The 20,622-nt window shown below is 43.9% G+C and overlaps 1 protein-coding gene across 7 annotated transcripts in view; it reads right to left on the minus strand.

Moving 5' to 3' along the window:
• The window catches only part of ETS1 (ETS proto-oncogene 1, transcription factor), a 127,986-nt gene that overhangs the window by 13,548 nt on the left and 93,816 nt on the right, over positions 1 to 20,622 (minus strand). For 5 of the 7 annotated variants that reach the window (XM_015116086.3, XM_015116087.3, XM_077964644.1 and 2 more), the window contains 5 exons: positions 18,113 to 18,232; positions 16,945 to 17,145; positions 13,700 to 13,777; positions 12,464 to 12,712; positions 7,835 to 8,095 (listed from right to left, as the gene is read on the minus strand). In XM_015116086.3, the coding sequence (XP_014971572.1) occupies positions 7,835 to 8,095; positions 12,464 to 12,712; positions 13,700 to 13,777; positions 16,945 to 17,145; positions 18,113 to 18,232 (909 nt within the window). The remainder of the gene's footprint in view (positions 1 to 7,834; positions 8,096 to 12,463; positions 12,713 to 13,699; positions 13,778 to 16,944; positions 17,146 to 18,112; positions 18,233 to 20,622) is intronic. The other 2 variants (XM_077964646.1, XM_077964647.1) reach the window with 1 other exon arrangement.

Here is a 20,622-nt window from a genome sequence, read left to right on the forward strand (position 1 = left end):
TGTTTCAGAGTTTAAACTTTCACATTCAATCACTCTAGGAGAACTTTCACTCTCATTATCTCTCAGGGAGAGGTGAGTCACACAAAAGACAATACAGTTTGGGGAGTTACAGTCAACAACATGCCTTGAGCTCAGAAGCCCATCACGGGCCACTGAGAGTGCCAGGACACATGGTCTTGAGTCCTGCCACATGGAAAAGCTGTGCTGGTCTCAACAAGCCATGTTTATAGGTCAGGTCCCTGTGGCTGTCTACTCAGATCTCCTGCTTCAAGGAACATTACTGACTGGCTCTACCATGTCCACACCAGCACCACCATTCCTGGGGGCTGCTCCAGCCAGGGACAGAGCATGGTGAGGGCATACAGGTCCACTTCTGGGAGACACAGAGCTCCTCCAGCAGACAACGTTGACACAAGGATCCCCTGGGCCCAGTCAAAGTTTTCTTGGAACAGAGCTACAGTTGAGGGCTCTTTCTACCCAAACCTCCTCCTTCCAGACCTGCAGCATGGTCTGAAGGTTCCCCTGCCTCCTCTTCGCTGCCTCCTCCCCTTTTTTCCTTCAGAAATGCTCCTTCCGTAAACGCCTTGCACATCTACTCATGTCTTGGCACCTGCTTTCCGGCACTCAAACGAACACAGTATTTTGAATATTTTCTGACATTGTGAAAACCCTGAAAGTCATCTTATTTGTCGTCTGCTGTGTGACATTGGGCTAGACCTCCTCCTCTAAAAAGAAAAACAAAAATCTCAATGCCCTCATTTACACAGTGGGCATAACAGAAACTTCCTCGTGATATTTGGTGAAGGATTTAAAAAGTCAGTGTAGATGAAGGAGTCTAAGCACACAGTAGGAACTTAACAGATCCGGGATTGAGCTAAAGAAATGAAGAGACCTAATCTATTATTAAATACCTGCTATGCCCCGTGACACTGCCAGCAATTACTGCAATTCTGTAAGTAAAATGCGTTGTTCCCTGGCCTCAAGGAACTTAGAATTATACTGGAAAAATAAAAGGTTTGGAGAATACTATGGATGGAGGTGACAGCCAGCACTTAGAGCCTAGCTTTCTGTATACCCAGCACTGCTCCAGGTGCTCTCCATAAACTAATTCATTAGTTCTCACAACAAGCCTATGGTATAGAAACTATTATTACTGCCATTTTGCAGATGAGAAAACAGATACAGAGATGTTAGCTTGCCAAAGGTTACACAGCTGCTCGCTGGCAGGGTCTGACTCCATGCTCTGAATTCTACAGGGGTAGCCCCTGAATGTTGCCCCTGGTAAAACCTCATGGGATGACCACCCTTTCTTGTGTTTAACCTGGACTTCCACCTGCAGGCATTCCCAAGTGACTGGCGGGGTGCGGAGGAGCGCTCCAACCTGCAGGTGTCACATGCAAGTCACTTTGGGAGGACAGGAGGGGCAGAGCTTCTCTTGAATGAGCCTCTACACGGAGCAGCAGCTGCTTACTCTCTGCAGCAGGGGAGGCCATTCAAGGAAAAGAAAGAAGTACATAGGGGGCAAAAGCAGGGTCATCTGGGACACCTGGCAGGGCCTTTCCCAACAGAGGTGATGGGGAGTTTCCGAGGCCTGTTGTTTAAAGGCAGTGAAGACTGGTGTGGATGCCTCAGCAGCACGCTGGCTGCATTCTGCTCAATGGAAACATTTTGCTTCCTCCAAAGGTGGAGCTTCAAACTGGAGACAGAGTGGAATTCCAGAACAGTCACCACCCAATTCCATTATTTGTAGTGAGACTTTATTAAAGAAACAGTGACCCCAAAAATCTAAGGCTCAGAGACTCCTCCCCTAAAACAGGCAGTGGGCTACACCCAGAACAGAGGGGTCAGCCTGTGAGTCTTCTGGTATCCAAAATCCAGGCACCTCTAGGCCTCAGAGAGTTGTCAACGGCACCAGGGTTGGAGACATATTGTACAGGATGAATAGATCTCTTGTGTCCAAAGACTGCTTGCAAGGTATTACCACAGCTGAAGCAAGACACTAAGGTAGTTCAGCCAGTTGCAATCTTCAAAAGCCACGACAGAAATAGGGAATCACCACTTTCCACATTTTTAAAAAGACATTTAGGAAAAAAAAAAAAGTTCATAGTAAGGACGAATCCTTTTACCACGTGATCTTTTTCTACTGGTAGCAGATGATTAAGAAAAATTCATGCAAAACTAATTAGTTAGGAGGCAGAAACAGTGAAATTACTCACAGGCAATAGAAAAGAGCTTTGCCTCCCAACCAGTTCAAATCTTCCCGCGAATTCTCCTCCTCGATGCTCCAAAGTACTTTCCCATCAATCACATAACTGAGCAGCATGTGAGTCCACTGCTCCACGGAGATCCCCAGGTCCATGCCAGGCACCCCTTTAGGATCCACAGCTCAACCCAGCACAGTGAATGGAATCCCTGCCAGCGTCTCAGCTGCTGGCTGACATGAAGGCTCTATTGAAGCTGAGGGGGCTGCCAGTTTCCTGCAACTGGTTAATTACAGCAGCCTCTGAGCAACAGAGGGAAGACACTTTGTTTCCGCCCTTCTCATTCCCAAGCTCTTTTCCTCTTATCCAACCAGGGGCTGCCCGAGGATGCTCTACATTGAGACTGTGATGGCTTCAGCAAGCCTGGAAGCCACTCGCGGCTTTGCCTGGCCTGCAGACCTCAGTGAAGCGCCCTGCCTTCTCGGGGCCTGACTTGAGCCAGTTTACACTGTCTCACGCAACAGCATTTACATGGAGAGACTTTGGATTCCAGAGCTTGGCTCCAGTAATCCCCCAAATTAAAAGGCTCTACACTGTTCCTAATCAACATGCCCACAGCACAAGTTCACACTGCACTAGTAACCTGCTTTTACTCTTTCCTTATCACTAACTTAGGCTCATACTAAAAGTTTCCTCAGTTGTTGTCTGTACCTGAATACGTTGAGATTATTTTGCAATCGAGCTTTCCTTCAGAAAACTGTGATTTCAGCTAATGCTGCCAAATCTCAGGTTTCATTCTGAATTGAAGGGCTTTGAAGCACTTCCTTTTGCAGTAAAGTTGTTTATCTTCAAAAACATGTTTTAGCAGTAGTTTTGGGTTACTGAACCCTAAAACTCAACTAAGAGCCAGAACCCTAAGGTTCTGGACTTGGCCCTGGGACTTTCTTATTGTGTGACTTTAGACTGGCTCTAAAGTCATCTATGAAATGACAAGAAGAGGATTTATTTCAGGGCAGAATCAATTTGAGAGGACCTAGAGGAGAATGTACGGGGCTTCTTTTTCTGCAAGACTAGTACCTTGTGTGTGTGTGTGTGTGTGTGTGTGTGATGTCTCACACACACAAAAAAACTTGGAGGTTGAATTCCAGATAGTCCCAAATTTAGCCTTAAGGAAACTGAAAGACTGCCTACTTATAAATCTGTGTAACACTATAAAACATAATTTCATTATGGTTAATGAATGGCTTTGGGTTTAGCCTTTTTCAGGCTCCTAGAAAACAAGAAAACCACTTCATTCATAATTGCAAATCAAAGACTGAGAACACACCTAGACATTGATAAGGGCATTACCACCAGACCTGCTCCAAAACAGCTACAGAAGTGATAGGACTCCTTATCTGTGGGTATGTCTGACAATCTGGAATGAAGTTCAATAAAGGTGATTTACAGGTCAATAATTCTGGACGGAAGCCAAGGCCAGCTCTCCTCCCTCCTACATACCCCTAACCCACATACACATAGTGTTCATTAGTGACAAGAGGCAGACAAGGTCCTAATCAGTCTAGGCAGGCAACTGCAATAACCAAGGAGTACTCTCATTCTCTAATATGAAGAAAAGATTTTCTATTCAGGTGAGACATTTGGTGCTTAAGATTCAATTCAGAAGCTACCTCTGTGCAGAATGCAGTTACATACATGGCCTTGAAGAAGTCATTTTTTTGTGCCTCAGTTTCATCATCTATGAAATGGGACTAGAGGGGTTGAGAGGAAGAGAGACTACTATGTGACAACCTACTATATTATTCTATACCTACTGAAACGGAAAAGCAAGAGGAAGAAGAGATGCCTATGTTTTTCAAGGACTTGGAAAGCGTTTTGCCTAGGTCTACAAAATGTATATAGAAAACATTGGGCTAGTTCTCTAGGACTGTGTTGTAATTAGAAGGGGTTCATAATGTATCTTCGAACAAAAGAAAATGGAGCTTTCTGATGGTATCAGTTTGATAACCGTAAACAGTTCACAGTAAGGTAAGGAGGTACATTTTGGCGGAAGCCAACATTGCATTTGATGTATTCTTAACTCAGCTAACAAGCAGGCTTTCAAGCCATGTTATCTGCCCCCGCATCTTGACCTAATTTAACAAGTTGCTATGGGAGCCCAGCGAAGGTTGATGCAATTTTCTTATCTTTGGAGGAAGAATGTAGCTGTGCAAGAGAATGTGAAAATTCAGTTTCTAACTGATTTCCACACTTACAGTGCAGTAAGAAAGACATCGTATCAGGAAGTAAAATGTATTCCTCTGGAGATGATATGGACAAAGACCCAGACTCCTGGTGCAACGGCAGGAAGATGGATTCTCTTCCCAGCTTGGAGAATCTAAGCATGCACCCTTTAGTTCAGGCCAAGTAACAGTGACGTGGAGCTATGTGTACCCCTACTGTGTGGCCAAACATACTCTGGAGCAATCAAATTTTAAGGGAACATACGGAAAAGTTGAGCAGAACCTGAGCAAGTAAGTGTAACTTTTACAAGCAATAAAATGTATTGCCAACAAGTGTATACAATGATTTCTGCTGTCCATAGTACTGTGGCAAATTTCAGCTCCTCTTAACATGTCTGCAGAAAGCTAGACACCCATTTATAGGCACTCTAGTGACTGCCTCAGGTGGTGGACGAGGCTGTATGGGCACATTTCATCCGCTTCCCTATTCCCTAGGATGCATCTTAAATGAGGCTGGCGGGGGCACCATGAGGGTGTGAGATCACCCTCATAGGATGAGTCTGCAGTACAGGCAGGAGGTGTTCACCAGGTATCCACTAAAGGAAAAAAATAAACACTAAAATGTGGGTTGCTCCTCACGTACCTAACAAATCCCAACTTTCATTCAGACCACAGTAATAGGAGAATCCAGTTCAAGTCTAAGGATTTTTAAAATATCTTGAATTCAAGGAGACAGTGAGCCCTCATATTCGCTTTTCTGCACTCAATATACGCTCAGACATTTGCTGAAATAATTGAATTGTTATAATTGAGGGTTTTTCCCTCTATGTCTAGCACAATGTCCAGCATTCATTTATTTAATTAGTTGATTTAATTCAATTACATTTTCACAGATTTCCTGCCACCGAGACAAGAATGAACACTTCTACTTCACTAAAAGTAGAAAACGGTAACAAGGTAAATTTGCCTAAAACCACACAGTGTGTTAGAGTTGGGAGGAAACACAGAGGACTTCTGTTTTCTGGACTATTATTCTCGCCACCACATGAGACAGTATAAAAAAGTGAAATTGCAATGGTCAAGGAGAAAGAATTAAATGGCAAGATGCTTCAAAAACGTTTTTTTCATTAAAATGATTACTTCAGTCTTTGACACTTTTAAGTGATAATCACTACCCCTTTTCTTCTACTCACTAAATGTTTTACTCCCTTATCCCATGTCTGAAGAAAGAGAGAAAGGGAGAAAGAGAGAGAAAAGAAGGAAAGAAGGGAGGGAGGGAAGGAGGGAGGGAGGGAGGGAGGGAGGGAGGGAGGGAGGAAGGAAGCAAGGAAAGAAAAGGAGGGAGGGAGGGAAGGAGGGAGGGAGGGAGGAAGGGAAGAAAGGAAGGAAGAAGGGAGGGAGGGAGGGAAGGAAGGAAGAAGGGAGGGAGGAAGGAAGGAAGGAAAGAAAAGGAGGGAGGGAGGAAGGAGGGAGGGAGGGAGGAAGGGAAGAAAGGAAGGAAGAAGGGAGGGAGGGAGGAAAGGAAGGAAGAAGGGAGGGAGGGAGGGAGGGAAGGAAGGAAGAGGGGAGGGAGGGAAGGAAGGAAGGAAGGAGGGAGGGAGGAAAGGAAGGAAGGAGGGAGGGAGGGAGGGAGGGAGGGAAGGAGGGAAGGAAGGAAGGAAGGAAGGAAGGAAGGAAGGAAGGAAGGAAGGAAGGAAGGAAGGAAGGAAGGAAGGGCAGGCAGAGGAGAGGGTGGGCAGGCAACTATCAATCTATCCAGACATAACTCAGACCTACAGCATAGTTTCCCCTGCACCACAAAAACAGAAGCAAGCACTGGCAGTTAGAGATAAAGTCTACCTCACAAGGCCACAAAGTCATTTTAGAGCTACCTCTGCCTTTCCTTTCTCTTCCCAATTAAGCAGCACGTCTCCCTTCCTTTATCACTATATTCAACTGCAGTCTAGCTCTTTAACCCCTAACCAGTATAACTGCATGAGCTGGCACTCTTGTACATCCTGAGAGTGACTTAATATACTTTTCCTCACCCCAGATGTTTCTAATGGAAATGAATATACTTCCTAATAATCTCCTTCCAGAGATGGGAAAGGACTCCCTTGAAAAGTAGTAAGTTCCTACATGCTAGCCATGTTCAAGCAAGACCACCGGGTATTGTAGAAAGAATAAAGTAAGGGCCTTTGAGTTCCATTCCTGGCCTTGACCTTGTTGCTACCCCAACATGTAGACATAATTCCTGAGCACTACTCATGCAATGAACTGCACTGGGAGCTATGTGGAATGCAACATAAGAGAGACACTCCTGATCTCTGAAGGGGGAGTAAGTTTTCAAGCATTTGAGTTGTTTTCAAAGGTCACTGGTTTTCTTTGTAAAAGACCTAAGGCTTCCCTGAATGCAAAAATGAGGATTCAGCATACTCTAAAGATGAGACAGACACCTCAATAGAAACACAGATCTTGCTGTTTGTCATCATCCACACAAAGGGTCCCTACATGAAAACGCATCCAGAGTGGAGAGAATTATAAGAGAATAAAGGCCTAGACCACATCTGAGTAATCAAAGCTACTTTAAAATAAGCTCTACTCACGGTACACTTTCTAATTTTTAGAAAACACTAGAGAGATCTGATGATTAACACATTAATACTCCTTGGCTATTTCTCAGCTATACTCTCCACATGTTTTTCTGGTAAAGCAGCATGATGTGCTACAACCCATTTGAAGAAAGAATTGTTTTGCTCTACTACCAGAGTCTCAGTCAAAGCTCAAGCTCTCAACCTACATCTTCCTTTCTTTATGGCCTTTCTTCACTCATCACTGTCATAACTACAGCTTTTGCTCCTGGAAGAAAACTGCTGATAAAGTCGAGTGAGAGAAGGGGTCTTCTCTATAGGCCGGGATGGATGTGGACAGGGCACAGTGTCACTGAGGACACTGCTCCCACATTTGAACAGCTGGCCTAAGGAGAACGGTGCTGCAGAAGAGTCCAGTGTGGAGGCCATTCAGTGTGCCTTTGAGAGATGCTACTGCTGATTTTGTATTGAGAAAGACCTCCCAGGAGCAGACCAGGAAAAATCCCCTGATGCCAGGCCACTAGATAGAGTTTCCAGGAACACCAAATCATCACAGTTCCCTTCCCCCAGACATGGAAAAACACCAAAATATAAGTTTCCTACCATTCTTGGAAATGATCCCTTTGAAGAGAATGATACTATTTGCTTCCAAAAATCAATGGCTATTCACAAGCAGAGTGGCTGGAGAGACTAAAGAATTCTTAGAGAGACTTCTCCCCGCTGCCCTGCAAAAGGGAGTCTGTCGTCGTCTCTGGTGAGAGGTGCACAGTGCCTTCCAGGAAGGATCCCACCCACAGAAACGTGCAGACGGAGTTGGCCTCAGCAGCGGGAGGGCGCCTACCTGTGTAGCCAGCTAGGGCAGCAGCAGGAATGACAGGCTTGTCCTTGTTGAGGTCAGCACGGTCCCGCACATAGTCCTTGAAGGTGCCCTTGGGCTTGTGGTTGGGCAGGGCAGCCGGATAGTCCTCTGAGTCGAAGCTGTCATAGGAGGGAACACGCTGCAGGCTGTTGAAAGATGACTGGCTGCTCCAGGACTGGGTGAGGCGATCACAACTATCGTAGCTCTCTATGCTTTCAAAAGAGTCCTGGCCCCCGAGTTTACCTGGAGGTAAAGGAGGAGGTAGGAAGAGGACAGGGGAGGAGGGAGTGGGAAAAAAAAAACTGTAAAAACCCTCTTATGGAGGACAGATTGCTAATCAGATCTGCAGGAGGGACAGAAGAAGGGAGAGGCGAGTGGGAACGGAAGCTTCAGGGGTCATGGGTTTACTCTGGGGAAAGGGGCTGCACCAGGCCACCATCTGAGGGTCCACGGCCACTCTGCTGCCTGGTTTGAGAACTCCAAGTACAGAGAGTCAGAGTCAAACGCTGCTCACATCTGTCAGAGTAATGCTTGGGTCCTCAAGAGTTCTAAAGCCAGAAATCTAGAAGCTGAGGATCACACATGTTATGATACGATTTCTGGCTGATGTTGTAGGCCCAGTGAATAAATGAAGAAATCGGAGCAATGTCAGGCTGAATTCCGCACTCCAACTCAAGCCAATGAGATGATTTCAAAAGGCCCAGTTTGGAAAATATTTTGGTCATAAGAAAAAAGAATCCCATTAGACTAAGAGCAGATTAGCCTTTTCTGACCTTGGAACTAAAGTGCTATTTTCTTAGCATTTTTCCCAAATACTATTTTAACATAAAATACATGAACTGACCCTATGCCTTTTCAAATAGAGTAAGATGGTATAAGATGCTTTTCCCAAGAGATTTTAAAATATCACACACACTATTACTCTTCTAAACAGAAAACCATATTCTTTATCCTCTCCAAGTAAAATTATGTATTGAAATTTAAACTTCATTGGAAAAGTATAGGCAATACTTAAATGGTTTATTAAAGAGTTAAGGTCCACAGTAGTGTCAGAAATCCTTTACTGTGTGAGTTGCTTAAGGCATTCTTAACTGACCACAAGATCATGCAAGTTCATTAATTTCCCAAACCAGGTTATAAACAGCTGCTATGATTGCACAATAGCTCCTGGAGAAATTTCCATTGGTAAAAATGCCACTAAAAAGGAGGCTAGCAAAAAAAAAAAAAAAAAAAAAAAATGTTTTAGAGGAAAACAAATGCATCTAAGAGCTAAAAAGGCTCACAGGAATGGTTTTTATATGCAACTTTCAGATACTTTTCAAGTAACCTAAGTTAAATCATGGGAGACTAGATGGTCACCTCAATTCAGCACAGGCCAAAAGGCAAACGGATGTGACAAATATTTACATAGAAATATCCGTAAATCAACTCTTAATTGTTCAGAGGTGATTGATCTATAAATTTCAAATCCCAGAATAAGGCTGACTCATACAATTTCATATTAGTGTGCTCCCAGTGTATTTTCCTCTCCATGACAGTGGAGATTGCTTAAAACAATAAAAATCAAACATGAACAGATGCCCAAACCTAAAGTAAGTATATAGGAAAAGATGTTGCTCCCAACATTGTTTAAAGATCCGGATAAAAGGCATTTGGCTGAGTGTGTACTTTCTGTAAAATCCACTGCTGTGGGTTTTCTCTACTTCCTGACCCCTCCAGAGCTGCTTTAAACAGAAAGGTGGTGTCATCCGTTTCATCTCATTCCTTCCTCCACTCATCCATTCACAGGAGGGTTATCTCGGGAAAGTAAACTGAAGAGCTTCATGGAGTTATCAGCCTGGCCCACCCAGTCCACTATCAAAAGGGCACCTCTTCATTCTTATTAAAAATGAATACATATTTCTTTATAATTCTTCCCCATTTACCCAGCAGAAAGTCATCTTTTTCACCTTTTTAGAAATAATCTAATTTTCTCTCAAGAAATTTACACTAAATGATTCAATGAAACAGCCTACAACCAGAATGTCAAAGCCTTGTTTTAGCAGAACAGGAAATTTTGTGGCATCTCATAAAAAGGTATTTGTTCATACCAGCTACTGATCTTCATGGCCATTTATTTTCTCTTTGAGACAAACATACCAAAAGCCTAAGAAGGAGAATTTATATTTTCATCAACACCCCACCAAGTTGATAGTATTTATGCTAAAGTCTCTCTGAAATGATTCCATCTCTATCAGCCAATTTTATACTTGGAGAAGAAGGAGATCACAATTTTCACAAGCAAGATAGTAGAGTTTCCAAGGACTCCCAATAAGCAAGGGGGCTAAACCAAGCCAGAACCAGTCTCTGGCAACCCCCCAAACATGAGGCAAATGCAACCCTGTTGAGAGTTGTGGTTTACAGCAGTAGGCAGCTTTCATTTTAGCTCGATTTCACAACCCTGGTGCTGGGAACCTTCATTTACGGGTATTTTCTCCAAAAATGGGTAGAATCCAACTGGATTAGACACTCAGTTATGCTGCGGTGCTCATGCAGGGAAACCTGTGTTCTCTAAACTGTCCACCAGCCAGACTTTCTGAGAAGGGCCTCGGCAAACTCCTTCCAAAGCTATCTGACTCCACTGAACAGACCTCAGAGCACTCAATACAGAAGATGGGACAGCACCCAGCCACCCACTGAGCAGACTCGTACAAAGACAGTACTTAGGGCCCACGTAAGTGGGGCATAGAAGCACTCTGTATGCTGTAATGCAGCCTGTGAATACTGTACTATGATTCGTATAAATAACAATCGGTTAACAGTAATGCTTTCGGTCTAGACCAATCACAGCATCTCAGATTCAATTGGCCCTTTGCATAGGCCCTGTTTGCAGCACTTCTAACACGCAGAAAACAGCCCTGCACAAAATGGTCTTCCCCTCAAGTTTTTGTGGCCTGAACTTGGAGGGAGGGAAGAAGAGTGGAGCCAGAAAGAAATACCTCATGTCTCTTTGTAAGGGTCACTTTTGGTCCATAGTCATTAGTTTGGGGTTGGAGGGGTGGCGGGGACCAAAACCAAGAACGAAGGAAAGGAGAGGGAGAAGAGACAATTACACAAATGCAAAGCCAGATGCAATTTCAAAACAATGTGACGGGAGATCTACCCAAAGTTACAACATGGCCGAGCGCAAACCCACAGGCTTGGCCTCACCGTGTAGATGTACAGAAAGTCCCACAAGGAAGAAAGTCGTTTTAATACTGTGACCCCCCCTGATAAAAGAGAAACACATATACACACACTCGTGTGTACGTATTTAAATAGACACGCACCCAAAAATAAAAAGAGTCAGAAAGGGGAAGGCCGACTGGTCCCACCCATCCCCTTCGGTCTGAAACACAAACACCCTGGGGCCTTAAGAAGGAAGATTAGGGGTTCTGATTTTGCAGGGACTTTCCCTCTGCAGGGCTTGCTGGTGATCCCTAGGCCTGCTGGGAGGAAGTGTGAGCCTGAATACTCGAAGAAGATGACACTGTGCAGGACCCACGATTCTTCAAAGTAAAGGTGCCACTGGGCTCTCCTCCAAGAGCCTCACAATAGGTACCACATATGGTCAGTCACTGAGCAGAAATCACTCATAGGCCAGCCCCAGCCTGCCATCCGACCCAAGCCCCACCTGTCAGCTTTCTCCCGTTCCTCTTCCCATTTATAATTCTTTCCCATTTACCCACCAGAAAAGTCATCTTTTTCACCTTTTTAGAAATCATCTAGCTCTTGCTAAATAGACAAACGCTTTCTTACGATAGACTGCATTTTTCTCAGAAACAAAACAATTTGGACACTTTACTAGGTAGGTTGTATCTCTGAGCGTTTATGTCCTGTTCCTAAAGATTGGGTGCATTTTACCTTTTTTGCTCTATGACAACCAGCTCTATTTTGAAACATTTTCTTCACTGACAGTGAACATTTTATCATTATTATAATAGTCATGTTAACAAAACTACCTTCTTTTGGAAACCCCTGGCCACCTCCTTCCCTGGTCCTCTAGCTAAATACACACTTTCACCACACTGCTGATGACTGGTTCCAAACAAACCGTTGGTTAACCATCTTGTGTCTTCCCAAACCAAAAAAGTCACAGGAGGCTAAAGATCCCAGGCTGGCCAGCAGAGGTCATTCCAGGTACCAAGCCAGGATCTACGGTCAGACCCAGGAGTCCTCTGGGAGGAGCACCAGGACACATGCTAAGCTCAAGGGTTTTCCAGGGTGGTCACTTGAACCATTTTTATTTGATTATGTCCTCCTCAAGGAAAATAGAGCATACCTTTCAAAGTGACCAAATTCAACCAGAGTTATTAACTGAGGGAAACATTTTGCCCAAGTAAGACATTTAATTTCTTAGATTGCCTGATTCTGATTTCACTGTGGACCCCATGGCCTTTGCCACAATAATGGACTTGGCTAAAACACCACGATGGAAAGTTCTTAGCATCTGGACACTCTAAGATGGGAAGGCTGAAACTGAGGAATCTACATGTCTAATAAATGAGAAAAAAAAAATGGAACCTGAAAACACTCACAGAGTCAGGTAATTCTTGTAAACCCAAGAGCTTTTAGAGAAGAAGTATGACCTACCACGACTGGCTCTCCCCATGCACATGTTGTCTGGGGTGACGACTTCTTGTTTGATAGCAAAGTAGTCGTTCTGCAAGGTGTCTGTCTGGAGAGGGTCCCGGAGAATGACTGAGGGGTAGTCGTTCTCATACTTGAGGGAGAGGAGCTCTTCCGAGCTGATGGGATGGAGCGTCTGATAGGACTCTGTGATGAAGCTGGGCTCTGAGAACTCGGATGGTGGAACACACTGGGCATGCTCGATACCATAGCCTGGAAACAAAGGGTTTGCAATTAAAGAGAGGAGAGATTTGTACTTAAAAAAAGCAGTTTTTCACCGCCTACAGAGGCCGTATGACGTGGAACAAGCTCCTTAGAGAATAAAGGGAAAATACTTTAAATCAGAAAGGCTTGGGTTTTTAACCTTGTCCACTACTAAATAGCTATGGCCCTTGACAAGATAATTGACTTCCTGACTTCACATTCTCATCTATAAAATGGGGGAGATTGCGATCTTTCCCGGAGCACTGCAATGAAGATGAAATGAGGATATAGGTAAAATGCCCACAACATTCCCCACACAATAAGCTCTTGACACAGGGTAGTTAACATCATTGTGTTACTGGAATAAAAATTGTAATCACGTAAAAAGATAAAATTAAAAAATAAAACCTGTTTAATATTCCCTTTAAAAGCAGAGCCATCAGATAAGATGCTCCTATATCTCAGAGCTTACATTAGTGCAACAGGCCTACAGCCATTCTTTCCCTCAGGCTATCTTTCAGTATGGTGGGGTATCTTACACGAAAAAGGAGAAGGCTGTATTTCCTCTAATAGAATTTGAAGCTGCATAGCACACTCTTAAAGAAGGATTTTAGAGGAAATGCTGTCATCTCCACTAGTAAAAAGGAAACAACAAAGGCCAAGATCAAATTCCTAACCCAACCCTCTTTTGGCCATCATAGTGAACAGTACCAAATCAGAACAAAAGTTTAGGGGGTCCAGTTGCAGTCTCTCTGCATGACTTTCAGGTTGAAGGTATCAGAGAAGGATCTTAGTGTGTAGGAACTTGGTAGGTTAATGAAACATGTATATAGGTTGAAACTTGGTGCTTTGTGGAAAATAATAAAAGAAAGTAACAAAGAAGAGTCTACATCTAAGAAGATATTATTTTTGATAGAATTACTATGAAGAAGCCTGAGATCGACGGAGATAGGGGTCTTTTCCTAGTTTCCTATAAAGGAGTAGAAATGAACTTACTAATGAAGTAATCCGAGGTATAGCGGGATTCTGGATAGGTTGGGTTGACTCCATTAACTTGATATGGTTTCACATCCTCTGTAATGAACAGATAGGGAATGAACAACGAGGTCAATATTCAAGTCATGCTTGGCCTAAAAGGATCTTGGATGCAAAGACACAATGATCTCAACCCCTTTTCTAAGAAATCTGCATACTCATTAACTGAGTTGGTATCTGAGTCTATCCTGACTGTGACCTTGTCTAAACATGAGATCAAAAAAATATGACTAAAGTTATTATTTCAGTAGCTGCAAAATGGGATTTAGTATCTTGGAAAGAGAATCCATGAGTAATCTCTAAGGGCTGAGAAGGCATTCAGCATTCATTCTCAATGAATTCGTACTGCGTGTATGTCGACCACACTAGAGCCAAAGGCTTGAGTACATCACAGGTTAGCAGGATCAATCCCCAACCCCCAAACTGGTCAATTTCAAAACTTTTCAAAAATATATGGCAGTCTTCAGGCAGTAGATTTTATGTTCTCCATTTCCTCTAACAGATGTCTGGTTTTTGTTTTGTATTTTTCCCATTGCCCTCAGGTTTCAAGTTCAGGCCCAGACAAGAAGCAGGACACTGGTAAGGTGACTCCATTTGGTGAAATGTGACTGGGCTTGTATAAAGGGAGAGAAGAGCAACCCAACCAAGCTCCTGCCCAGATGCCAACTCCCCTAGGAAAAGGAGAGGAAGGGAGACGAAGTGCACCTGCGGACAGAAAGCTCTGCACAACACTGCAGTGAGCCTGGGATCCTCTAATTACCCTGGAACAAATGCCATGGCCTCCAATTCTTGTATGGAGTAGTCTGATTATATTTCACCATAAGAATCTGACATAAAGAGAGTATGGGTTTGGGTTTTTCCTCAGGTATTTGATAGCTTGTTAGGAGCAAAGTCTGATGAGAAAACAAGTTTATGCCTGCACAGAAAAAACAGTTCCCAGTTGAGATAAAATGATTAAACTTTGCTTTAGCAGTTTATCAGATTGAAACATCCCCGTACCTCTGGCCTTCCACCCCACCCCAAACAGCTATGTTTTTTTGGTGCTGTGTTGCTTTAGTTTAGTTACAGAACAAAAGCTGTAGTCTCAGCACAAACATCATGCTCATCTCGTCAAGTAACTGAACCTGAAGAGGGAGAATTCTTTCTGCCTCTCTCAACAGAATATTGGGTGGGATGATAAGGCTTTTGCTCTCAAACATACTAACTTATATCCTAATTCTCTTAAATTTTCTTACATTCCTCCTTTACCCTAAGCGAGGCTAAACCAGTCTTAGGGGCCAAAAGGCCCCTGTGAGTCCACATTATTATACAAAAATCACAGGATGGGATGTTAAATTTTAAGTTAAATAAAAATATATTGAGGCCAGGCATGGTGGCTCACACCTGTAATCCCAATGTTTTGGGAGGCCAAGGCGGGCAGATCACGAGGTCAAGAGATCAAGACCATCCTGGCCAACATGGTGAAGCCCCAACTCTACTAAAAATACAAAACGTAGCCGGGTGTGGTGGCACACACCTGTAGTCCCAGCTACTTGGGAGGGTGAGGCAGGAGAATCGCTTGAACCCGGGAGGCGCAGGTTGCAGTGAGCTGAAATCGCGTGACTGCACTCCAGCCTGGTGACAGAGCGAGACTCTGTCTCAAAAAATAAATAAATAAAATAAAATAAACATGTATTGAAAGTTGAAATAAAATGAAGTTTAAGGAGATGAGTGATATTGAAGACATTGCTAGCCTGAGCTTCATTTTACAGACAAGGACAATAATAGGACTTGTCCTTACTATCTCACACGGTGATTTTGATAATCCAAAGAGAAAATGTATTTGAAAGCACTTTGGAAACAAGGAGACACAATAGAGATATTAATTGTAACTACAATCAGAGACAGGCTTAGATAGCCCAAAACACCTGGCAGCTCCACTGTGATAAATGGAGGAAAACAGCCTCTTAGTAGAATATATTGGGTTACACAGTCTGATGGAATCTGCTATTGTGTTTAGAAGTCAACAGTCCAATCAGATCTGTTAGGAGCCTGCCATATCGTTTCCCTCTATAAACAGGCTGCTTATGTCAACACCTATGGGTGGGTGTCTGTGCACGGAGAACACGCCAGTGCTTTGGGGAAGCCTGTGCAACTGCCTGCCACCCTCGGGAAAAGCAGCCACAGAGAGACTCACCTAGTTCTTTCCTGTGTTCCTTTATGTCTTATTTTTTAACAGAAGGTGAAGAGAAGGAACAAAGATAACACTTTTGAGCACACAGAAATCTAGTTTGGGTCTCTCTTGAGCACTGTAGAGTGGAATATATTCTTAAACAAAGGAAGGTATTATGTGGGGTAAAAGTGCTAATCCTGAGTTTTGCTCCCCTCCCCCAGCGTCTGTGCCAAGAGTTAGAGCTGGTGACCACAGGGAAAGGGTGGGCCTGGGTTAGAGAGGGCAATGGGCTTCTAGGCTTACAGTCAGCTGGAGGGCACTGCTGACTGCTGGTAACTGCAATTTATTTTAAGAAAAAATCAGAAAAATAAGGGCAAAAACACCCAAGTTTGCCGCCTGCTGCTGTTTCTATACTCAGCCAGGACTGTGGTACATGAGTCACTTGGTCCAAAAAGGTTGGAAGAGGCTGTTAGGGGAGGCCATGTCATTACAAGGTTGCAACACAGCGTCCTGATATAACCCCAGTTCCTGCTCCAGATGTAAAAGGTATGATGCACTACTGCAATTCCAATCCAGTTAGTGGGCAGAGAAATCTGTCTTATTAATATGCTCTCAGAAGCTAAGCTTTCCTGGGATGTGATCAGGTATTATGTGGCCATGCATCAAGGCAGTATGTATTAAGATTGCAGAAAAACACACACACACACACACACACAAACTATTCTTGGGTTGGCTGTGGGCACTGCTTGTTCAAACAGGGCATGGGTTTGAGATAAGGACCTGGATTAGAATGTTGCAATCCAAGAAGCTTCAGAGGTACAATCTTGCAGAAGATTAATATCTGGACCCCCAATATGTAGAAGAAAAAGAAATTAACACTCATCTAAGAGTACCTGCTATATGCTGAGCAGTGTACCAGGCACGTCCCCACATACGTCCTACAATAGGACGCCCACAGAGAAAGGCATCGACGTCCCACCATTAGGTGAGTCCCCTACCTGCTCTCACAGCAACCCCACATGACCTCCACCTCTCCCTGTTTCCACATATTTACCTTTCTGCAGGATCTCTAGATGTTCCCATAAGATGTCCCCAACAAAGTCTGGGGCCAGCTCGAGAAAGCAGTCTTTACCCAGGGCGCAGAGGGCTGCTCCGTTCATACAGAACTTCTGGAAGTCTACGCCTTTCAGGCTGAATTCATTCACAGCCCACATCACCCAGTCCCGAACATGGGTTTCTGTCCACTGCCGGGGGTCTGAGGAAAGAGGTCAGATGAAGATCCAGCAGGTCAGGCTTTTCACTCCTATCCAAGCCTCAGAGAGGACACTGAAGGAGCTGAACTTAGCTGAGAATGCTATCTTTATTCATCGAATGAGGAAGCACCAGCCTAGCCTGCACAGCGATCGCCTTCCATAACCCTCCCCTCCACATTCAACATCTCTGCCTTCTCTATTTCACCAGCTCGGACGTCACTACTGCCAGCCAAAAAGTACCACATGAGTATTCTCTGCCCTTGCAGGCAAAGATTTCCATGAATCTCCTCTTTCACTGCCTTATTCCCATTGGACTTTTTTAAAGCCCTGAACAAGAGAACAAATGGCTTCTTTAATAGCAATAATAACAAGAGATTGCTCATGCCTCTCCCTGCTCTTAACTTATAATATACTTGAGACTATTATTCTCAATTATTTTTTATCTTAGCCAATTATAGTGGTAATAATTGTAGCAATTAGTAGTAGTAAGTCATTCAAATGGCACTTGGTAATAACATTATTAGGTGCCTGTATTATACCAGATACTCTGCAAAGTCTGTACTTATGGTAAGCCATGCCTTGAGTAGCACTGTAATACTGATAACATGCAATCTTCATACATGACCTGAGGTTTAACCTGGCTCTACCAGCCAATGACGCTTAGACGTTCAGATGACAGCAGGTGTACTGCCCAACGTCAGAGCTGCTCCAAGAGATCCAGAAGTGATTTCAGTAAGCAGGCAAGTTTGAGGACCACTGTCCTCATACCAAGATGGCAGGGACAAGCCCAGGAGATGGGGCAGCCTCAGTATGTGTGTCATGATTGCCCTAACAGATGGCAGCCGTGGCCCATAGCTGCTGACTCCAATGTGTTTAGTGTAACGTCTGCCTCACACACTCCAGGTGAGAAAATGAGTCTTCCCAAAGGGTCTGACCCCAATCACTCTTTTTCCAACTACAAAATCATACCTTTGGGGATCCCCAGTCGTTGCTGTTCTTTAGTGAAACCACTGAAAGTAGCTTTTAATGCTTGAGACATCATTTCTTTGCTGCTCGGAGTTAATAGTGGGACATCTGCACATTCCATATCTGCAGGAAAAAAATTGCATATGAATAACAAAAATTACATAGGTAATGAACCACTCATAAAACATCACAAATGGGCTGTAAGAAGGCAAGCTGAGCAACAACTATGCTAGCAGCCTCACCAGAGCACCACAGCAGGACATTTTTTCTTTTTTTTTTTTTTGAGACAGAGTCTCACTCTGTTGCCCAGGCTGGAGTGCAGTGGCGTGACCTCAGCTCACTGCAACCTCTGCCTCCTGGGTTCAAGCCGTTCTCCTGCCTCAGCATCCCGAGTAATTGGGACTACAGGCGTGTGCCACCACGCCCGGCTAGTTTTTGTATGTTTAGTAGAGACGAGGTTTCACCATGTCGGCCAGTCTGGTCTCGAGCTCCTGACCTCAGGTGATCCGCCTGCCTCAGCCTCCCAAAGTGCTGGGATTATAGGCATGAGCCTCTGTGCTGGCATGAGCAGGCAAAATGTAAGGGGCTTTCCACATTGTGCTAGGCCTAAAGTGTCCTGCATCACTGACAAACAAATACGTTTACTCTTCCTGAACACCTCTCCTAATTTATACACAGTCCCTGCTTGTCTTTCACATTTACCGAGAATATTAACGTTACCACATGCTTTAAGTTACCTAGGAAAAGGAAATAACAATATTCATTCATTCATTCAACAAATGGTTATCTAGCACTTGCTTTGTGCAAGGAGTCAAAGAAACAACAATGAACAATACAGAAATAGTCTCCACAGGCGCCAGCTATCTGATTCTTGCAGTAGATTCAGCCACTACAAATCTATTTATACAGTTAAGTGTTCAAATACAATGTCAATAAGGGCTTCAAAGAAGAAGTACATGATGCAACGTTAACGTGCAACAGGAATTCCTGGATGTCTGAGGGAAACAGGAAAGGCCTCCCTTAGAAGAGAGACATTTGACCTGAGATGCGAAGGATGCATGAGAATTTAGGAAGAAGAGAATACTCCAGATCAGTGGTTCTCAAAGTGTAGTCCTCAGAGCGCTGACATCAGCATCAACTAAAAAAAAGATCATTTTGTTTTAAGACCCCCTTACCTGTTCTGTAAAGAGTGGTTTTGGAGGTGAGTATGAATGGACGAGCAAGACATTTTAGAAAGTTACTACATCAGTCCTGGTGAGAGACGATGGTGGCTCTGACTACAAAAGTGGCAAGGCAGACAACATGAGTGAGCCAATTTGAAGTGCATACAGGATGAAAAATCTATAAAGCTTGGTTAGTGTCAGTAGTGAAGAAGCGTGAGGCATTACAGCCTGCAGATTTGCAAATGTATCATCATTTGCTATACCCACATGCACCTTAATCTCCGCTATGTCCATCCAGATCCTCCGGTATTTGCGCACCATGTTCACGGTGATGGTACATAAATATAGCTGAACTTAAACATCTTCTGAATTCACCTCAGGCACAATTTCCCACAAAAAGTGAATAAGCAAAGACACGAGCTGAGAATCCCCATTAGCTTTCCTGTCACCTTTTGACAGTGATACACTTTACCGAAGTGATTTCTAGAAACCTGAATCTTCAGTGTATCCCATGAAACTGACTTATAAAGTGACTAAGTTCCAGGCAAGGCTACTGCAGAAATTCTTCAACTGGCTGTTTCTAAACTTTGGTTGGTTAAAAAACATTCCCTGGACATAAAGAATGTGTTATGGGCTGAATGAAATTAAAACATAGGATAAATCTCCGAAAAAAGGAGCAAACATATTGCCTCTGAATGTCGAACTAAGTGGAAACTACACTGCATAAAAGAAGGAAAGGAGGTACTTTCTCTCCTGGTTGCTTTTAGCGATGCTGTCAGGAAACTGCTAGAGTCCAGGCTGTGCCCTGGAAGAACAGAAGGGCTCCCCAGCTGCTCTTCCAGGCCTTGCCAATGATGAGGAATCTGAAGTTCCAGGGAGCGGTGAGTTTGGGTTGCCCTGGACATGCCGGAAAAAATCAACATGTCTCCAGAAAGGTTGACAGAATGATGGAAAATCCCAGATTGTTAGGGGGAAGAAATTGGGGGAGGGGATAGAGTGTTGATTACATAACATCCAGCCTGTCACACAACGGAGGAATCATCAAATGAGTCACTAAGAAACTCATGGCTGCTCCCCATCCATCCCCACTCTACACCTCCAAGAACAGCTAAGCGGCAGGTCCAGAAATGTCTTCCCTTACAGTAGAAATCAGTTTTACTTTACAGAAAAGGGCTCTCCAGTTCACCAGGGAGTATCGCTTCTGAGAGAAGAAACAACTGTGGCCGCCTCAGCTCCCAGCACACGGCTAAACACACGAGTCAATCGACAAATGTTGAGTGAATTAAATTTTTCCAAATTTGAAGCAACTTTCCTCCCTTCACCCCCATCCAACACGAATTCATGAACTTG

This window comes from Macaca mulatta, chromosome 14 (assembly GCF_049350105.2).
Source record: "Macaca mulatta isolate MMU2019108-1 chromosome 14, T2T-MMU8v2.0, whole genome shotgun sequence".
Taxonomy (NCBI): Eukaryota; Metazoa; Chordata; class Mammalia; order Primates; family Cercopithecidae; genus Macaca; species Macaca mulatta.